Genomic DNA, 21,244 nt, shown 5'->3' with positions numbered 1-21,244 from the left:
AAAAATGGTCAAACCTCGGAACCCAGGGCCAGTCAATGAATCTGTATATCAAGTATGAGACTGCATTATTAAAACCTCAAATAAAAAAGTTAAAAAATAAAAATTGACCGATCTCGATTTACAACAATTTTTAACAACAATTTACTGAAAAATGAGAGGCGGAAGGGGGAAAAAGTGTTTATAGTGAAAAATTTTATTTTATTTGTAATAATTAATAAATTATATGTGCAGAGTAACTTCAATGTTAATTTATTAGATTATCGTAAAAAATAAGTTACAAAAAAAATTTATCATTAACTATACACATTGTTACATCATTGTACATTATTGTCGTCGTCGATCTCGTTGATATAGATTGTAGGTGAAGGATTAGTGCAGCTGTCACCATTGCATTCTAAGCAAGCTGCAGTGCAGTTTAATCCACTTTTCCTGCACCCACAAGATGCTCCACATCCTGTTTTGCATGAGCAAAAAATAATTTTTAATAAAGATTCTGGAGCTGGTCGTTGCGTCATTGTTTGCGGTGTCAATATTCCGCATTCATATTTCCACCCCATTCTTCTGGTAATATTTCTCTTCCAAGCCATGTTTGAACTTGCAAAAAATTCTCTTTTAAAGTGTTCAAATGCGCTATACGGTGACCCCCAGAAAATAAAAGATCTTAATGCATTAAGATATAACTCTTTTTGAAAGCAACTGCTAAAAATACCTGCGTTAAACTGCCGTCATTACCACTCACTGCATATAGCGCATTTGAACACTTTAAAAGAGTATTTTTTGCAAGTTCAAACATGGCTTGGAAGAGAAATATTACCAGAAGAATGGGGTGGAAATATGAATGCGGAATATTGACACCGCAAACAATGACGCAACGACCAGCTCCAGAATCTTTATTAAAAATTATTTTTTGCTCATGCAAAACAGGATGTGGAGCATCTTGTGGGTGCAGGAAAAGTGGATTAAACTGCACTGCAGCTTGCTTAGAATGCAATGGTGACAGCTGCACTAATCCTTCACCTACAATCTATATCAACGAGATCGACGACGACAATAATGTACAATGATGTAACAATGTGTATAGTTAATGATAAATTTTTTTTGTAACTTATTTTTTACGATAATCTAATAAATTAACATTGAAGTTACTCTGCACATATAATTTATTAATTATTACAAATAAAATAAAATTTTTCACTATAAACACTTTTTCCCCCTTCCGCCTCTCATTTTTCAGTAAATTGTTGTTAAAAATTGTTGTAAATCGAGATCGGTCAATTTTTATTTTTTAACTTTTTTATTTGAGGTTTTAATAATGCAGTCTCATACTTGATATACAGATTCATTGACTGGCCCTGGGTTCCGAGGTTTGACCATTTTTATGCCTTACGGCACTCTACTATATCTGAAACTCGCTTACCTGTAATACTTACCTACATATAACTATGAACTTTTCAAAGGAGCAATTGTGTATAAATAAGTACATATATATCGTTTATTTCTGTTCTATAAATTACTCATGTATTATTGTTATATTTGAATTTTGAATACTAAGTCTGAATTTTGTTGTTACCTATTTAACTAGAAAAGGCATATATGTACATACTATTAGTGAATCGGCTGACTGTGGCGTAAATTTCCACTATAAGCAACTAACTGAACTGCATTAATTTTAAATCTTTATTATCTCTATAATCTAAACTAATATTATAAAGCTGAAGAATTTGTTTGAATGCGCTAATCTCAGAAACTACTGGTCCGATTTGAAAAATTCTTTCGGTGTTAGCCCATTTATCGAGGAAGGCTATAGGCTACATATCATCACGCTAAGACCAACAGGAGCGGAGCAATGCGGGTGAAACCGCTGGGAACTTTTGACCATACTGGCATATTACATTTACACTAGCATATTAATTAATATTAATAATGTAATTTTTTGTTTCAGTTTTTAAAATGGCGGGCGGTAAGTGTTCTATTATTTATTTTCCTAGTTTTAAGTTTATGATTAAAGGTGTGAAAGATCGCCTAACAAGAACGTAATGAAGTTTTAACAATTAGTTGTAGATTAACAATCAGTTGTGAACTACATAACTACAATTTTTACCTTTTTACTATTGATAAAACATCCATATTAAAAATAAGTGTATTTCAAACTGAGTTTGAAAATTATTTTCCCAATATAAAATCAAGTTATTTGGGATTGTAGTCCGGGATACATCGCCCATTTTTGCAAGTGATTACTATCAAGCTAATTTTTCGTGAGTAGCTTTATTTTGATGAGATGCCCAATAATTTCATGTACGAAACTCTCGATTGTGGTAGCTTACAGAGGTAACAAGGATAAAATATTTTGATTTGATGGTTCTCAAATATTAATTACTAACTGAATGTTTTTTTTTTTGTTCAATCTAAAGATAATTATCTAAATTATTCGAAAAAATATTTGTCCTACAAAATCTATGGTTTGATCAAAGAGTCCCCCTTTCCAATGTGTATCGATAACGAAGTCATCATAAATGATTACTAACCAGCAGATTTTTTTTATTTTCACTTATTTAATACTCATATAATTCAACAGACATATTGTCCTACAAATTGCGTAATAAATATTTGAGAACCGTCAAATCAAAATTTTTTTATCCTTGTTACCTCTGTAAGCTACCACAATCGAGAGTTTCGTACATGAAATTATTGGGCATCTCATCAAAATAAAGCTACTCACGAAAAATTAGCTTGATAGTAATCACTTGCAAAAATGGGCGATGTATCCCGGACTATTGGGAGTATCATTGGCTATATTTTTTCCAGTACTGGTACAAAAATTATTTTACACCATTTTTATCCCAAAGACTAACAATAAAAATAGAGAATTGGAGACCCACTACCTCTTTCAAATCTTTATGAATACATAATATGTATAACTCATTTCACTTTTAAAGATTACTATCAGCTGAAGATCATGCGTTCGTGACCACAAATTAAATTTTACGACCGCGATTATCAATTTAATTTTTATGTAACATGTGAAAGCTAATAATATAGTTCTTTATTTTTTACTAGCTTTCCGCCCGCGGCTTCGCCCGCGTTCTCAAAGAAAAACCCGCATAGTTCCCGTTCCCGAGGGATTTCCGGGATAAAACCTATCCTATGTGTTAATCCAAGTTGCCTTTTATATGCGTGCTAAATTTTATTGTAATAGGTTCAGTAGTATTTGCGTGAAGGAGTAACTAGCACACATACACATACATCCATCCTTACAAACTTTCGCATTTATATACCTATATTAAATGAGTAAAATTAATTAATTTTTTAATAATTAATTATTTTAATAACGGCTAGCTGTGCTCCGTGTTTCTACCCGCATTGCTCGAGATTATCGCGTTCGAACAAACAAACTATTCAGCTTTATAATATTAGTAAAGATGACACATTTAATTATTACGGTTAAAAACGACACCCATAAAAGCACTAGCTATACACAATTTCCTCACTATACAAGCAACGCCGGATGCTCCACTAGTATATCTTGACCTCAACCTTAGAATGCACACAAAAACAATCCAACACACTTCCTCACTTCCCACAAGAATAAAAACTGTGAGAACATATGGTAATTATTGAAAACTGCTGGCCCGTGAATAATGAAACAATGCGAGCTAATAAGCTGGGAATGTAGTGCTGGGATTTGTCGATACTTGTACTTTTTATCGTTGTTTATAGTGCGGCTTCATTCGCTTCAAAACCTATGTACGTAGTAATAATTTACTTATGTGTCCATATATACTAATTAAGTTTTTGCCTATGTGCTAAAACAGACTATAATCACAGTATAGTTAATAGTATAATAATTAATAATACAATCTATGTATATCATTAGCAAATTTCATAAGAATCCGATCAGCTTTATGTGACTGAAAGAGTAATAAATATTATCCATCTTCACAAAGTCGCACATTTATAATTATTTAAGTAGGATAAAATATCGGTAAAATAACTATAAATTGTTCTCTTTGAATAGTTTGTGTATAAAATCTAATATTACCTAACTCATTAAACAGGTAATTATTGTTCAAATAAACATAAAATTTTTGTTACGATAAATTCACAATGAGACGGATATAAAGTCGAATTACATTTTTATCGATAAACCATAAGCACATCACTACACACTCGGAAGCACTGACGGATGAGAGTGACATCGATAAACTAGAACGTCACTAGTTGTAACAATTAACTTTTTTCACCTTTCTTTTACAAGAATATTGTTTACATTGTGATTCTTAAGGACGCGTTTACGAATCTGACAAAAATACGCAGTTTTTCGGTGCATTTTGCGGCGAAATAGTACAAAACCAAATTAAACTAATAATTACCATAAATAGATTACTCCTTAATCTTTAAATGGTACTATATTTTAAGTCGAAAATTTTGGTTTATAATATTGAAAAAAATAATTTCCGTTGCCTCTTCACCCAAAATTGACAATATCGTGCTGAATAAACGAACATTTTTCTTGTATTTAATAAAACAAATTGATTTATTTAAAAATATTTTAAGTAAGTAGACATGTCTAACTCAAAAAGGTACTAGATAAAACTATCAAAATGTTACAAATAGGCTGAGAAAAAAATTAAAATCAAATCTTATTTTTTCACATATTTAGCTGTAACGCGTGATACTTATTGCATTGAAATAAGGGTTATTTTATTTGTCACTACCTTGAATTATTGCAACACAATTTGTAATGAAATATTTTAGTAATTTAGTCTGCGCTCAGCCGCCGTTGTGAGTAGACACTGTGACGCTTGTAAGCAGCTCCTCGTTTACGAAAAGATCGCTGTACGTATACAAAATAGTTGACATAGTCAAACTTGATCCTTCACGCATTCTGCACCGACAACCAAGGCACAACAAGGTAAGATTTTATTTATAGTATTTTATACTTATGGGATTATAAACTAGAGTTTCTGACTTGACGGAGTGACCTGCAGGTGTACTTCGAAGACTGCTACTGGAACTAATAGACGAGTAGAGCTAGGTATGCCGAGTTTGGGCTCGTTTTGTTAGTTATGTCGAGACCTTACCTCCGGACTTGATGGAGTGACCTGCAGGTGTACTTCGAAGACTGCTACTGGAACTAATAGACGAGTAGCGCTAGGTATGCCTAGTTTGGGCTCGTTTTGTTGGTTACGTCGAGACCTTACCTCCGGACTTGATGGAGTGACCTGCAGGTGTACTTCGAAGACTGCTACTGGAACTAATAGACGAGTAAAGCTAGTTATGCCGAGTTTGGGCTCGTTTTGTTAGTTATGTTGAGACCTTGCCTCCGGACTTGATGGAGTGACCTGCAGGTGTACTTCGAAGACTGCTACTGGAACTAATAGACGAGTAGCGCTAGGTATGCCGAGTTTGGGTTCTTTTTGTTAGTTATGTTGAGACCTTACCTCTGGACTTGATGGAGTGACCTGCAGGTGTACTTCGAAGACTGCTACTGGAACTAATAGACGAGTAGAGCTAGGTATGCCGAGTTTAGGCTCGTTTTGTTAGTTATGTCGAGACCTTACCTCCGGACTTGATGGAGTGACCTGCAGGTGTACTTCGAAGACTGCTACTGGAACTAATAGACGAGTAGAGCTGGGTGTGCCGAGTTTGGGCTCGTTTTGTTAGTTATGTTGAGACCTTACCTCCGGACTTGATGGAGTGACCTGCAGGTGTACTTCGAAGACTACTACTGGAACTAATAGACGAGTAGAGCTGGGTGTGCCGAGTTTGGGCTCGTTTTGTTAGTTATGTCGAGACCTTACCTCCGGACTTGATGGAGTGACCTGCAGGTGTACTTCGAAGACTGCTACTGGAACTAATAGACGAGTAAAGCTAGTTATGCCGAGTTTGGGCTCGTTTTGTTAGTTATGTTGAGACCTTGCCTCCGGACTTGATGGAGTGACCTGCAGGTGTACTTCGAAGACTGCTACTGGAACTAATAGACGAGTAGCGCTAGGTATGCCGAGTTTGGGTTCTTTTTGTTAGTTATGTTGAGACCTTACCTCCGGACTTGATGGAGTGACCTGCAGGTGTACTTCGAAGACTGCTACTGGAACTAATAGACGAGTAGAGCTAGGTATGCCGAGTTTGGGCTCGTTTTGTTAGTTATGTCGAGACCTTACCTCCGGACTTGATGGAGTGACCTGCAGGTGTACTCCGAAGACTGCTACTGGACCTAATAAATGATTATAGACTGTAACTAATAAACGAGTAAAGCTATCTTATAAGAGTGATATAGTCTATAGCTCTTATAACACAATTTTTGTTTTAGATGCCAAGGCCGTTCGGGAAAACGTAGTTCAATAATTTTTCTCTGGCACGTGTATGAAGTAAATAGGGAAGCGCTTGACCACAATCTCGCCTGATGTTAAGCTGAGATGTGGTCCAAGATGGAACGCGCTTCCCTAGAAGGTACCTGTTCGCTCTACGCTTGAAGACCCCGATATTGTACTCGTCGGGGAACACAGATAGTAGTCTAATTATTGTTTTATTTTTATTCTATTTACCTATACCTATGTGTTATTCATCGAAATAAAATACTGTTATATATATCTATATTTATTTTGTATCATTGTATTCCATTCATTAAAGCCTAAATTAGTTCCGCGCTAGCGGTACAAAGTTCGCCGGGCCAGCTAGTAGTAATAATGGAAACTAAGAATTAATAAAAAAATATATTTTTGGTGAGTATTATCCATTTTTTTATCTTATACCCTACTCTTCCCTACCCTATCATACTCTATCCTACACTACTCTACACTACTCTACACTACTTCACCCTATTCTACCCTACTCTACCTTACCAAACTTCACATAAACCATCTACTAAATTGTCCGGAAAAAGCCTTAACATTTTGTTTGGATAGGTGAGCCCTTTCTTGAGTTATAAAATGTTTCAGTATATTTGAACCTAAAAAGTTTTTGTAAGTACCTATCAGTAGTATATGCATGTACAAAATAAACGTTTTGTCTTTCTAGTTTTCGAAAACCCACTTACATTTGATACCACAAAAAAATTATATACTAACAAAACGAGCCCGAACTCGGCACACCTAGCTCTACTCGTCTATTAGTTCCAGTAGCAGTCTTCGAAATACACCTTCAGGTCACTCCATCAAGTCCGGAGGTAAGGTCTCAACATAACTAACAAAACGAGCCCAAACTCGGCATACCTAGCTCTAATCGTCTATTAGTTCCAGTAGCAGTCTTCGAAGTACACCTTCAGGTCACTCCATCAAGTCCGGTGGTAAGGTCTCAACATAACTAACAAAACGAGCCCAAACTCGGCATACCTAGCTCAAATCGTCTAGGAGTTCCAGTAGCAGTCTTCGAAGTACACCTTCAGGTCACTCCATCAAGTCCGGAGGTAAGGTCTCAATATAACTAACAAAACGAGCCCAAACTCGGCATACCTAGCTCTAATCGTCTATTAGTTCCAGTAGCAGTCTTCGAAGTACACCTTCAGGTCACTCCATCAAGTCCGGAGGTAAGGTCTCAACATAACTAACAAAACGAGCCCAAACTCGGCATACCTAGCTCAAATCGTCTAGTAGTTCCAGTAGCAGTCTTCGAAGTACACCTTCAGGTCACTCTATCAAGTCCGGAGGTAAGGTCTCAACATAACTAACCAAACGAGCCCAAACTCGGCATACCTAGCTCTAATCGTCTAGTAGTTCCAGTAGCAGTCTTCGAAGTACACCTTCAGGTCACTCTATCAAGTCCGGAGGTAAGGTCTCAACATAACTAACAAAACGAGCCCAAACTCGGCATACCTAGCTCTAATCGTCTAGTAGTTCCAGTAGCAGTCTTCGAAGTACACCTTCAGGTCACTCCATCAAGTCCGGAGGTAAGGTCTCAACATAACTAACAAAACGAGCCCAAACTCGGCATACCTAGCTCTAATCGTCTAGTAGTTCCAGTAGCAGTCTTCGAAGTACACCTTCAGGTCACTCCATCAAGCCCGGAGGTAAGGTCTCAACATAACTAACAAAACGAGCCCAAACTCGGCATACCTAGCTCTAATCGTCTAGTAGTTCCAGTAGCAGTCTTCGAAGTACACCTTCAGGTCACTCCATCAAGTCCGGAAGTAAGGTCTCAACATAACTAACAAAACGAGCCCAAACTCGGCATACCTAGCTCTTATCGTCTAGTAGTTCCAGTAGCAGTCTTCGAAGTACACCTTCAGGTCACTCCATCAAGTCCGGAGGTAAGGTCTCAACATAACTAACAAAACGAGCCCAAACTCGGCATACCTAGCTCTAATCGTCTAGTAGTTCCAGTAGCAGTCTTCGAAGTACACCTTCAGGTCACTCCATCAAGTCCGGAGGTAAGGTCTCAACATAACTAACAAAACGAGCCCAAACTCGGCATACCTAGCTCTAATCGTCTAGTAGTTCCAGTAGCAGTCTTCGAAGTACACCTTCAGGTCACTCCATCAAGTCCGGAGGTAAGGTCTCGACATAACTAACAAAACGAGCCTAAACTCGACACATCTAGTTCTACTCGTATAATAGTTCCAGAATAGTTCCAGAAGAATAATAGTTCCGAAGTACACTTTGGCATGTACTTGTTTACCAATCAATCACTGTCCCATGAAATTAGGTAAATGGTATCTACTTTTGTGACCATTCAACGTTACAAACAAATCAAAGTAAATTATAAAAAAAAAATATTGCAATAAAAATAAGTTCAATTATCAAGTCGTGTCAGTTTAGTCATAATTTCGTCGTTTCTCGCATTTCGCTGTGTGTGTGAGCCGTGCACGTGTAGTAGTAAGACTCAAAACGTAAAATTGATGCGCGTCAATTTGTATATGCGTCCTTAATGAATGAAACATTGCGCGGAAACATGTCCATAAATTCAAATTAAAAAAAATGTAGTTTTTTCTTAAAAAAAAAAGCTTTATCGTTCAGGAATAATGACACTTTTTAAACGTATACCTACTCGTGACTCGTTTTTGAAAATCGATTTTGTATTTTCTGATTTCATAAACCTTTATATATTTTTGGATTTCTAATTATAGGCGTAGATAAAATCAAAACGAATATTTTATTTATTTCTACGTACGTCTCATTATAAAAATTTTAATAATAAGCAAAATACGTTCTTTTTTTTAAATAAATTATTGTTAAAGAGCCACACATAAAACAACGTTTTATTCTTAACGTTTTTTGCACGACTCATGATGCGAAGCATCAGAGAGTGCTTTACGATCGAAAAATTTTTTTCGCCTCATTTTTGCAGATATTCTTATTATTATAGCCTTGTTAGTTCACGGAATCAAGATATTTTGCATACTATTGTCGAGATAATTTAATGGAGATTAATCCCATACTTTTTAAAAATTGATTTACTTCAATAGAATTGGAAAAAAACACCGAAATAGGTCAAAAAATTTTCCTGTCCGTCATGTGTGAAACCTGAAAACACTATAACTTGTGAAAAAATCCATCATTTGAGTTGAATTTTTTTTTAAATATTCTAATCGACGATTGTAGGTCACTGAATGCGAATGATTAATTAATTCAGTGTCGTTTAATTGCAATTAATAAAAAACGAAAACTACAATAAGTTTTTTTTTTTTTTTATATTTCATAATTAAATGAGCATTATGAGTCGTGCACTTTTGGATTTTCCAAACTTTCGTGGCAATTCTTTAAGTTATTGGCTAATAAAAAAATCGATAGTTTGATACTTACCATGTTGATACACATCAACATCATCACTACATAGTATAAAGCAAAGTCGCTATTTCCATCCCTATATCCCTTTGTATGCTTAAATTTTTTTATAGGTAGAGTGATTCAAGAGGAAGGTTTTAGTATATAATTTATTAGGTTTTAGACAAAGCGGGCGAAGCCGCGGGCGATTAGCTAGTTATATTATATGTACCTAATATGAAATTTTGTAACTACATTAGTTAGTTAATTATAAGATTATATTCCAGTTGGTCGTGCTATGGCTAGCCGTGGCGCTGGCAGAGGATACTCCACCTGGTCTGGTCTCCAAGGATGATTCACAGGATCTCGTAGCGGAGGCTTCTCAACCAGGTTAGTTGAAGGAATAAGTTTTTTAATAGCGTATGTGCTTTTAGACACGCTTGGGAATAAAAAAATCGCCTGTTTTATGTCTGTAATACACTTTTGCAATTACTGTTTAGTGTTCCATTCCTCGTTACATGTCCTGGCACATTATTGAAGGAAAAGCACGATAATTAAGTTATACGTATTCATTTTTTTTAGTTTTCATTTTTTCATTATATTGATGAGTTCAATTATTATAACAAATCTTAAATCATTTTAAAATAATAGCATTATGTATTTTCAAGAAAAATAATATTATGTAGTAAAAATAATAAATAAAATTCAACTAATATAATTCAAAATAACAGTAATAAAGCCTATTATTCTACCCTATTATTCATTTTATCTGTATTTTATTGAATCTACGATAAAATGTAAAATAAATAAAAACTACGTATTACAGGTCAACAAGCACAAAAAAGAGATTCAGGTCTCTCAAATTCATACGGCGAGCCACTTCCCCCCGACGCTTACGGACCACCTCGGGACATTATAAATACTGGTCAGTAATATTTACTATTATCTGTATAATAGTTTTATCTGTATATGTAGTATTTTTTAAAATGTAATTTTATGGATATGGCGGAATAAACTTTTCTACTTACTTTGTTTGATTCATTACAATAATAAAATGTATGTAGCATGCATTAGTTTTAAACTTTTAAATAAAAATATCATTTTAATTACTAAAATAAACTGTGCTGAATATATTTACTTACTAACGTCATTTTGCCAGTTGAATTATTATTTTTTAAGTTTTGTTATACGCATTTTGTAGTGCAATTAAGTTTTCATTTCACTTCTTTCAATCCATTCTAAGTACTCATTATTATTTTGAAAATTAGCATTTAGTTATAAAAAACCTTCATTTTACAGTTCCGGATTCCTCTCTACCAGCCCCAGTTTATGGAGTACCTGAAACCTTATTCATCGACACACCACCAGGCGCGTACGGACCACCAGCCCCTGTGGTGTTCCCGAGCCAAAACTATGAAGGACCTCCTCCCCCACTTGGCAAACCAAAACCCATTTACGGCCCACCAAAATTCCACCCACCAAAGAATTCGTATGGCCCACCAAAACCTGTCTACGGACCGCCTAAAAAGAACTATGGACCACCAAAGCAAGTACTCCCAAAACCGAATTATGGAGTACCTTTCAAGCCACCTAAGTTTAATCATCCCAAACCGGTGTACGGAGTTCCGAAACCCGTGTACGGCCCGCCTAAACAAGTGTATGGACCGCCTAAATTAAGCTACGGAGCGCCATTGAACTTCCAGAATATACAAGTGCCTGATTTACCTTCGAATTACGGCACAATAGGAATTGGCGCTAACGTAGGATCTACTTTCAGTACTGTAGAAACATCAATCGGCACAAACTTTGGTTCTAACTTAGATTTCAATTCTAATTTACCCGCACCTATCTACGGCACACCGTTCCCGAACCTGCCAGTTAATTTAAAACCTAATTTCCCTATTCCTTCTGATTCGTATGGACCACCTGGCTTACCTCTAGGACCTATTGGACCAAACGATCAAATTGTAGTGCAAGATTTTGGTAGTATCGGTCACTATGGACCTCCTCAACCAGATCCTAACCCGAGGCCACCGCACCCTGGTATTCCAGCCCCACCAACACCTCCCCACGTTCTTTACGATGGCTGGAAACCAATTCCCGGTGTATCAAAACCATTGATAGAAAATGTAGATATTCATACCATTCATAACGTGCAAAGTGGTCATATAGAGAGTTTAGATCAGTACGGACCACCGCCGCCTCCGCCTCCAAGCCCAGAATTATTAAACATTGACGTTCATTCCCATGATAACTTCAACCAACAATCGCAATTCGGAGCGCAAATATCATCAGGCTACTCCACTGTACATCAAGATGCTTTAGCGAACATCGACTTAAACGCTATCGTTGGTGGAGACTCGAACCACATCGACCAATCGAAAACAGTATTCGAAGCGCACTATACAGAAAATAGTAATCCACACGCTGATTTATCGTTCATACAATCAGCTATTCAGAACGAGAAACCAATCAACGCGTATGGACCGCCTCCAGAACCTATAAGTTTCCCAGTATCGATAAGGCAGCAAGGTGCTAAAGGTCTTCTTCCACCTTCTGGTGTTTATGGCGTCCCTAGCAACCAATACGGACCACCACGCCAACTCCCAGCCAATCTACCAATTCCATACGGATCTGTATCCGGCGGCGGACACTCATTGCATTCAGTTAACAACGGTCCTAGGCATCCCATCAAATTCCGTGAATCCGTCCCAGAAGGCCTTATCCAGCAAATCGGACAAATATCTCAACACAAAGATCATCACGGTGTAGATCATGTCAAAACTGGTCCTGCGTACTTACCGCCTCCCGTACGAGAAGTTAAAGACATAAACCAACAGACAGGAAACCACGGTGTTGCTAACCTGGCGTTATCTATCGAGCCGTCGAATTTATACAGCTTGCCACACTCTGGGAATCCGATAAACTTCCAACAACAACAACCTAGCAACTTATACGGATCACCCATAGATTCGTACTCAGCACCTCTCTTAACTGTCGCAGATCACACAGCGTCTGGATCGAGCAATACCGCAGTAACAGCTAGTCTCGATGGAACTATTTTAGCTAATCTAAGCAATTTAGAAGCAGCAGCGATTCTCAAGCATTGTCCATACCATGAAGCTATTTTAAAAGCGGCGAGGTTAGGCGAGAAAATACCATCTGATTTAGCAGCTAGTTACGTCGCTAGTTTGAGTTCTTTAGGTTCTGCTTTCCATAACAACCAACAATTAATATCGTCCCAAAACAGTTTCAATACACCCGTCCCAGGCAGCGAATCGGTATCATACAACTCAAAAGACTTGTCATCAGCCTCTCACACTTTAGTACAAACGATCTTACCGAGCAATCAAATAGAAAGCGAGAAAACAGTAAGATCTAGTGTACAAAAAGGAAAATCGCTTAAAGACGAATCGAAAAACGCGTACAAACAAAATTCTATACAGCTAGCTGACCAGATATACCAAACATCAGAACAGATAAGAAATTTGAGTGAAGAAACGAAGTTGTTACAGCAGAAAATTGTTTCTACAAGCCAGAACATAAATCAAGGAAACCAGATCGAAAATGGACAAAACAATCAAGCTACTTATTCAGTACAGATCCAATCCTCTGATGATGGAAAGGGCAAATCATCACCAACGATACCGCACGAACAGCTGCTATCGGAAGGTCTTTTACAGAGCATTTTACAAGCGATCGAACAACCACATCCTGGACAAAAACAAAACTCACAGAACTATCAAATCATAACCCAGAACACGAACTACCAACCTAATTTTTCAAGTCTAGACGGTCTCGATCTCCCAGCAGGCTACGAACCATTCGACAGAACGAAAAGCAATGATCTAGAAGTACAAAGCTCGAATAAAGACGAACAAGTTTCAGACCAAAAACATAAACATACGAAAGAATGTGATTTACGAGGTGACAACTCTATCCGACATGAAATTATTGTCCCTCCACCTGGTGTGGAGAAAGTACAAAAATTAGATGACGTTGATAATGACGTAGCCATTTATTTTGGAGAGGATAAATCACAGGAGACAGTCACAGAAATATCTGTAGCGACAAGCATAAGTGAGGAATCTGACAAGTATGAAAGTAAAGAATTCGGTGACAAAACCAAGTCATGAGTAAGAGAAATTAAATAGTTTCTAGTCCTATAATAACCAGTGAGCTTTGGGTGCAAACAATTTATGTTTTTATAGTTTTATTAAAAACTAGCGGTCCGCCCCGGCCTAGCCCGTGGTACATATTTACGTTTTCTCTACATAAAAACCATCCTCGTACTTCAAGGAATACAATAAAAAAAGAATTATCGAAATCGGTTCAGCCGTTCCCGAGTTATGCGCTTACCAACACATTTTGCGATTCATTTTTATATATATAGATTGATCGAATACTACCCAAAGACCAACTTCACGCTTTAATCTACCTCTATCCGTCTAATTATAAACATATTTTTTCAAATAGCTCACTGGCGCCATCTATATCACTGTTAATATCTTCACTTATTTAAATTTAGAATAAGAACTTATTTAAAGATGTAATCAGCGCCATCTATTATCCATTTTAAACGATTTCAAGATGAGATCTTCAACAAGATTTCATTATTGCAAACGTTTAAAAGTTGTTAGCATTAATTAACCATTATTTATTATTTAATCCTATTTTTAAGTAGCTACAGTATTTTTGGACGAATTAATCTAAATTGAACGAAATGTTGCTGTCTATTTGACATAACGCGCCAAAATTTTAAATATAGATAGTACAAAAAATGTCACAGATAATATATTTTTATCGTCAAATGTCAGCGTTTCAAATAGACAGCTTTACAGACACGTTATACAATTAGTTATCTGTATTTTATTGTAAGTAATTTAATAAAAGATATGATATATTTGGGATTTTATTTCACCCTAAGAATATCCTTGGCTGTAAAAATAGTGAAATACATACCTATCTTAAATTATAAAAATTCACATTATTTAAGTTATTAATAAGTTTTTCTTTCTTATGTTCTTCCTATTCTTCATAATTACCTACCAAATTTTTACCAAAGCCATTTATGTTGAAACCACAACTGTCATTCTATTCCACTTTCCACTCTCGTAAATATAAAATCGAATTGTATAAAACATAAAAACAACTGAATGTATATACAGGGTGTCCCAAAAAGTTGTGATGAACGGAAGCTGGGAGGTAGAGGACCTAGAGGGCTATCCGAATCACCCCCATGTATGTTATGCGATTTTTCGTATTTTCGGAGTTATGACGTTTTTTTCAACTTTTCACCTATCGCCGAGTACGATGATATTTTCACTCATGGTGACGTCAATTATTGCGCTAGAATCGCTAGATGCTTGATTTTTTTTTGTTTGCTAAGCTGAAAGATAGGCCAATTCAGTATGGTAACATTTACTATCGTTCTTAGATCATTAAGTAATGGATGGAGTACGCTGGCAAATGTTCTAACTAAACTTTCTGCTGATTTTGGTGCGGGGAGGGTAACTCACACTATTGAAACACAATCACACATTCACAAAAATAATTTGTGTCACGAAAGTCGTAAAAATTTACGACCTTTTAAGCGACGAGTTTTTAAATTCAACTCTATCGCTAAGTTCATAAAGATTAAATTTGTATTTCATTCCAAGTTGTCTCGTGGGGAGTGCGGTTCAATATCGCGTTCTAAATTCAACTTTATAACTTAGAACATAAAGATTAAATTTGTATTTCTTTAAAAGATAGTCTCGTAAGGAATGCGGTTCATTATCGCGTTCTAAATTCAACTTTATCGCTTAGTTCATAAAGATTAAATTTGTATATTTTCTTTCCATGATAGTCTCGTGAAGCCGCATCAATGATCGAGTAAACACATGACTCGATTATTTGTCTTGATCATATCGCTAAACGATACATCGACGATTATTAGAAATTGCATTTAAATTGATATTTACGTAAAAAAAATTAAAAAATACTTACAAATGAAAGGTTATTCCATCTTTTGCACGCCTCATAAGCGAAGCGTTGAGGTGGGTACTACTGTCACTTCGCGCAAAACATCTGATTTTTCAAACTTAAAATGTCTTTATGTATCATACATTGCACTTGTAAGATAATACATACACACACATATTAAGAAAAAACACTATTTTTAACGTTCATGATATTTTTGATGTCATTTTTGTTATTTAAACTAGTTAAAAAACAGTTTAAAAAAGTTCTGTCTTGGACGTCCGTGTGTCTGTATGTGCGGATCCTTTTTCTTGTTAACACGATAGCGACCGAAATACTTTACTAATCGAGTCTTTTTTTTTTCTTACGCTTGAGTATGCTCAGGAATAGAACCCTTTCATTTTTCAGGGTCTGATTCGATGTGGTTTAATTGTTATTAAATAAACAAAAATAATAATTAATAAATATTTATTAAAAAAAAATTATGAGGCGTGCACTTTTGGATTTTCCAAATTATTTTAATATTTGATGTGTTTGACTTGTTTCTGCAAGACTTGACTGTACAAAACGGCATTTTTAGCGGAGCACTCGCAGACGTCCTTTCGATGTTTTACGAATACGCAGAGTGTTTGTAATCGATTACGCAAGTAGTTTTTATGAAAGCATAAGACTTTTCGATTCGAATAATCTTATACCTCGGCAAAAGGGGAAGCGCCTGTGAGTGTTATCCATTACTTAATGATCTAAGTCTTTATCTATCTGTATTATCAGATTCTTATTTTGAATGACATATTTCTTATAAATTAAAAAAATGTATGATACATAAAGACATTTTAAGTTTGAAAAAGATGTTTTGCGCGAAGTGACAGTAGTACCCACCTCAACGCTTCGCTTATGAGGCGTGCAATAAAATACTGCTTGAGAGTTTATCATGTTAGAAGATACTCTTTAATATTTTCCCAATATGTGTCATACAGTTCCCGCCAAAACTCCATTCGTTCTAGCATCTCTGTGTCCATGCGCATGTGTTTGTCTATGAGGAAGTACGCTCTGTTGTCTTTGGATATGGGCAGCCATTTTGTAGGTAATATCTCAGAGGTTGTGAACGTTGGATCTCTGAAAATAAAATATGACAAAAGATCATTTACGCAATTAAACACGACTGTATTCATCTGTTTAATTTATATTGTTTTGGTAATTTCATCTACTCGTGATATTTATATGAATGCAGATAACGCCGGTAACTAATATTCGCACGAATACGCAATACCATAAGTAAGGGACGATATTTTCAACTGTATAGTCCCTGTATTAGCACAGACATTCGTACTTTGGACGAATGTTTGTAAATTGATACATATATCGTGCCCGTATCACAACGTATTTTTGTCGAATGTGTTTCATTGCTCGATTGTTTTCAATTCATGATAACGATTAGACGTCAGTGAGATATAGCATGATTAAATTATCGATAGTGACAAAGAGACAACTGAAGTTAAATGTTTCTATTTAGTCATAGTTAATCATGGCACACCCAGAGCCTTAATAACCTTCCTTCACCTTTTTGCCTCTAATATCATTGGTCCTAAGAATTAAAATAACAATTCGACCACACAATCCTAGTTTAAATACATACCCGTATTTGGCAAAATTCGTCCAGAGCATAGTCATCCTATCAACCATCAACATATCTTCAGGAGCTTTGTGCTTCTTGAAGAAGTATGGCTCGTACAGATATCCGATCTCGTCAGCATGCATGGCTCCTCCTACACTCGATTTCACGAAGGATCTATAGAGATTTCGAGCCCCAACGTAGGAAAATACGTAGAAGAAGATCTGGTGAAAACCTTTGATTCAATCTATGTCTATTTATATTATAAAGAATGAGACAAAGTCGTTATTAGTTTTAATTTTAATGGATAAATGTTAAATCTAGTAAAGCTATTGTGATTTTTGAAGTGAAACTTCTTTGGGCGCGTTGAGAGTAAAATTTCTAGGTCGTGTTATGGTAATACCGTCACGTTATGGAGATAAAAGACGATTTTGGTATGTTTGAATCTTGCCAAAGAAGTTTCACTTCTGACACGTGTGCTCGGCACACACGCGCTTTTTAAGTTCCATAATTCCTGAGCAACCACTAAGTCCTATATTTTTTTTACCTAGTTTTGAGTCGTGGTAAGTGGCTCGTCTAATAATAAAAAAATGGTGAAAGCTGACCAACGGCAATGGTTCTTTAGATGCACTACCTTCAAAATCGGTTGCTAAATATAGGTCTTAAAATAGAAATTAACTTTTCTTCCTATGTTTTCTTGTTTATACCTACCAAGATAATTTTTGAATATATCTAAAAAAGCAATTGAATATAATAGAATTACCTTCTCCGCTCCATATTCCATGTACCTTGCCATCTGCCGATGCATAGGATAGCTAAAAACAATATCCGAGCTGGCATTTATTACGTGTTCCTTAAACTTCCCGCTCATAACGTCATCACCAATATAATATTGTTTAACATATTCACAAACTTCCTCTAATTCTTCACTCGTGTCAAAATCAAAAATAGACGCCATACCGTCTTTTAATACTGCAAGACTCTCAAAATATTTGTCTGGTAGATGTGATAGCATCATACCAGCTTCGTCTCTAGTGTGGCCCATTAATATTTTTCTATTTTTTACATTCGGCATTATATCCTTTGGATATTTAGTTATATAATTATCAGAACCAAACTCTTCCTCAACACACGGTCTGTGTAGTATGCCCAATTTGAAATCAGCTGCCACAACCGCTGATGTACTTTGCTTGGTGAGAAATTCAATTGCTTCTTGAAAGTCATCTGTTTTGAAGCCCAATTTATCAGCTATCCTTATGGGTACACTCCTATCGACTGGTTCTAAGCTCGTCGGCACCAAAATACTGCCACTTTGTATAATAACTTGATGGAATAAGTCCTCTTGTAAGTAATTTACATGGAAATCCAAGCTTATTGCGCCACTGCTGTGACCGAAAGCAGTTATTTTGTCAGGATCACCTCCAAACGCTTCGATATTCTCTTTTATCCAACGTAGAGCTAAAACTTGGTCCTTCAAGCCAGCATTACCGGGTACCTCGGGAGTACCCAGACACATGTACCCGTACGCGCCAGCTCTATGATTAAAAACGACGTATATCACACCATATCTTACTAAATACTCTGGACCATACATACGACCATCGCGGAAAGTTCCCGAAAAGCCAAATAGAAATTTTCCCCCTAATATGTAAGCCATAACGGGCATTTTCTCTTGTCGCGGCTTAGGTACGTATATGTTAACTCTGAGGCAATCTAGAGAGCCTCCAACTATTTCCGATATCTCATCTCGTTGAGGACAGTTTTTGGTGTCGTCAACAGCTTCGAAGACATCGTCGTATTTTGGATAAGGATCCGCAGCCTGCAGAAAAATAAACAATAATAATTACAGCAGACTAATATTTTCGAACTAATTTGTTTAAAAATGAAGACCGTAGACGTTACATTATATTTTCTATGTGCCCAGAAATCTGATGTTCTTGACGCACGATAGACAAGGGTCATAATATAGTATACAAGAGAGATGAGTGTTCATCAAAATTAAACATTGCAATGCATTTAAAACTATATTTAATAACCAACTCAAATATAATGCACACTTAAAATTACTTGGAACAAATTACATATTACAACTTAATTACTTGTATGATCTCTACATAGGTTTACGGTGAAGTGTTTTAGAAGGACGGAGTGAATGGTTCGTTAGTTTAGCTCATTTACTTGCTGACCTAAGTTCGTTAGTTTACATAAGTTTTGACAGTAATATATACGTCGACGTCGTATTCAAAAAAGTAGTTATTTAATTAGGGAGCATTTATGATGTCACAGTACGCCACATATGCTAAAAACAAGAAAGAAGTAACATTATATACAGTAACTTACTCCGAACGGATTATCCTCCCTGACTTTCGCATATGGTATCCCCAAAAACATATCATGATCCCCTTCCTCTGACGTCAGTCCCCTGACCCAGCCGTTTTTCGTCAACACCATAGGTCGAGAATATTCGTCATATGCATTTTTACAAATATACACTATGGCTGGCACTAATATTATCTGTAGCAGAAACGTCAAACGATTTCTAGAAACCATTTTTTAATGTTTTATCTGTACTCGCATTTTACGTCGGTACTTGTTGTGTAAATGACTTGAAATGGATCACGATTGTTCGTAAATTTTAATGAGGCACGTTTTTTTAATAAAATATAACGTTTTATTTGTAGTTATTCGTAATCTACGCGATGTACTGTTTTCATTATGTTGCTATGTTCATTTTCTTGGTAGGAATAGTTTAAGGAGGGTAGAAATAAAAAGAACAGTAGTCTAATAAGATTAGTTTAACATAAATAGCACAGTATTATCTATGATAAATAGGTTCAAACTCCAATTCATCTATTTGAAAAAAAAATGCGTCTGGAATTTTATATTATATTAGTTTATATAGTATTTTTAACAAACTCAGCGTATGCAAATCTATAACCTCCTTTGAGCTTAGTATACCAACAGTGGGACACCCTGTATACATCATATTTTTGGACTATCAAAATAAAATAACTAATAAATAGTAAGTGAAACTAACCAACTTTTAATTAAAATTTAACTCACTCGCGTCTATACTTAATAATATAAAGCTGAAGAGTTTGTTTGTTTGTTTGAACGCGCTAATCTCAGGAACTAATTGTCCGATTTGAAAAATTATTTCGGTGTCAGATAGCCCATTTATCGAGGAAGGCTATAGGCTATATATCATTACGCTAAGTCTAAGACCAACAGGAGTGGAGCCAGCTAGTATAAAATAAATATCAATTAAGTTAACAAATGCTACAGGATTTTTAAAACAACGCCATCTAGTGATCAGAGTCAATAACAAAGAATTTAAAAATTTTCATTTTCATTTTTCATTTTCATCTTTTTAATCTAAGATTGATTAAAAAGTTGAGCAATACATACCTAATACATAAATAAAATGGACACAGTGAACTAAAGAGTTTTCTTTATACAATGCAGTAAAAAAAATCACCTACTTTTAAAAGTAGGAAAATCCCAAAACTATTGCTAGTCCTTTTAATTTAACGACTTTTTCTATTAATAATGTTTTATGGCACTAATAACTATGTTTTTATTAAAATGTGTAATGCAGTTGTCCAGATACAATTTTTTCAGTTCACACCACGTTCACACTCTAATAAATAAGTATATGCACAGAATATACATATTATAGTACCTACTACGGTATAGGGAATTAAAAAATATTGAAATATTGGATGCTGAGAGTAGACACGAAACTTGGAATATGTTTCTAGAGAGATTTTTAATTTAATATAATTCTATTTTTTCTCATTTCTGTATAATATTAAATTCACTTACTTTGGCGTTTAATCGTGCAGGCGCGTCTTCAAAAAGGACACCTTTTTGAAGATCGAATGTTGTGTTGTTAACGGTTTAAGATATCTACGCGGTCTTCATATAATATCATTGATAAATTGTTAAAATCTCATTTGCTAGTTTAGGACTT

At 35.7% G+C, this 21,244-nt stretch overlaps 2 protein-coding genes across 4 annotated transcripts in view; one reads left to right on the top strand and one right to left on the bottom strand.

Annotated features, from left to right (window-relative positions):
* LOC149474978 (uncharacterized) overlaps positions 1 to 14,601 on the top strand; it is a 30,516-nt gene extending 15,915 nt beyond the window's left edge. Inside the window, exons 2-6 of one of the 2 annotated variants that reach the window (XM_089713830.1) lie at positions 1,943 to 1,960; positions 9,986 to 10,088; positions 10,525 to 10,623; positions 10,998 to 13,203; positions 13,234 to 14,601. In XM_089713830.1, the coding sequence (XP_089569956.1) occupies positions 1,943 to 1,960; positions 9,986 to 10,088; positions 10,525 to 10,623; positions 10,998 to 13,203; positions 13,234 to 13,834 (3,027 nt within the window). In that variant the 3' untranslated portion in view covers positions 13,835 to 14,601. Of the gene's footprint in view, positions 1 to 1,942; positions 1,961 to 9,985; positions 10,089 to 10,524; positions 10,624 to 10,997 lie in introns of both variants that reach the window. The other variant, XM_089713829.1, reaches the window with a different exon arrangement.
* Positions 14,602 to 16,499: 1,898 nt separating this feature from the next.
* Positions 16,500 to 20,744, bottom strand: LOC149474977 (bile salt-activated lipase-like). 2 transcript variants are annotated; one of them, XM_089713799.1, is made up of 5 exons: positions 20,680 to 20,744; positions 19,612 to 19,785; positions 18,035 to 19,090; positions 17,296 to 17,495; positions 16,501 to 16,775 (listed from the first exon to the last, which is right to left on the bottom strand). In XM_089713799.1, the coding sequence occupies exons 2-5, from the start codon at positions 19,720 to 19,722 to the stop codon at positions 16,589 to 16,591; spliced, it is 1,554 nt and encodes a 517-aa protein (XP_089569925.1). In that variant the 5' UTR covers positions 19,723 to 19,785; positions 20,680 to 20,744; the 3' UTR covers positions 16,501 to 16,588. The 2 variants fall into 2 exon arrangements, with proteins under 2 accessions (XP_089569924.1, XP_089569925.1); XM_089713798.1 differs by lacking the exon at positions 20,680 to 20,744 and having other exon boundaries at positions 16,500 to 16,775; positions 19,612 to 20,058.
* Positions 20,745 to 21,244: the final 500 nt, after the last annotated feature.

This window comes from Colias philodice, chromosome 31 (genome assembly GCF_061535455.1).
Source record: "Colias philodice isolate Cphi_HAF_F1 chromosome 31, ilColPhil1 Martin Lab GWU primary, whole genome shotgun sequence".
Classification (NCBI taxonomy): domain Eukaryota; kingdom Metazoa; phylum Arthropoda; class Insecta; order Lepidoptera; family Pieridae; genus Colias; species Colias philodice.
The sequence above is the reverse complement of the archived record's forward strand: the minus strand, read 5'-3'. Positions and strand labels throughout refer to the sequence as shown.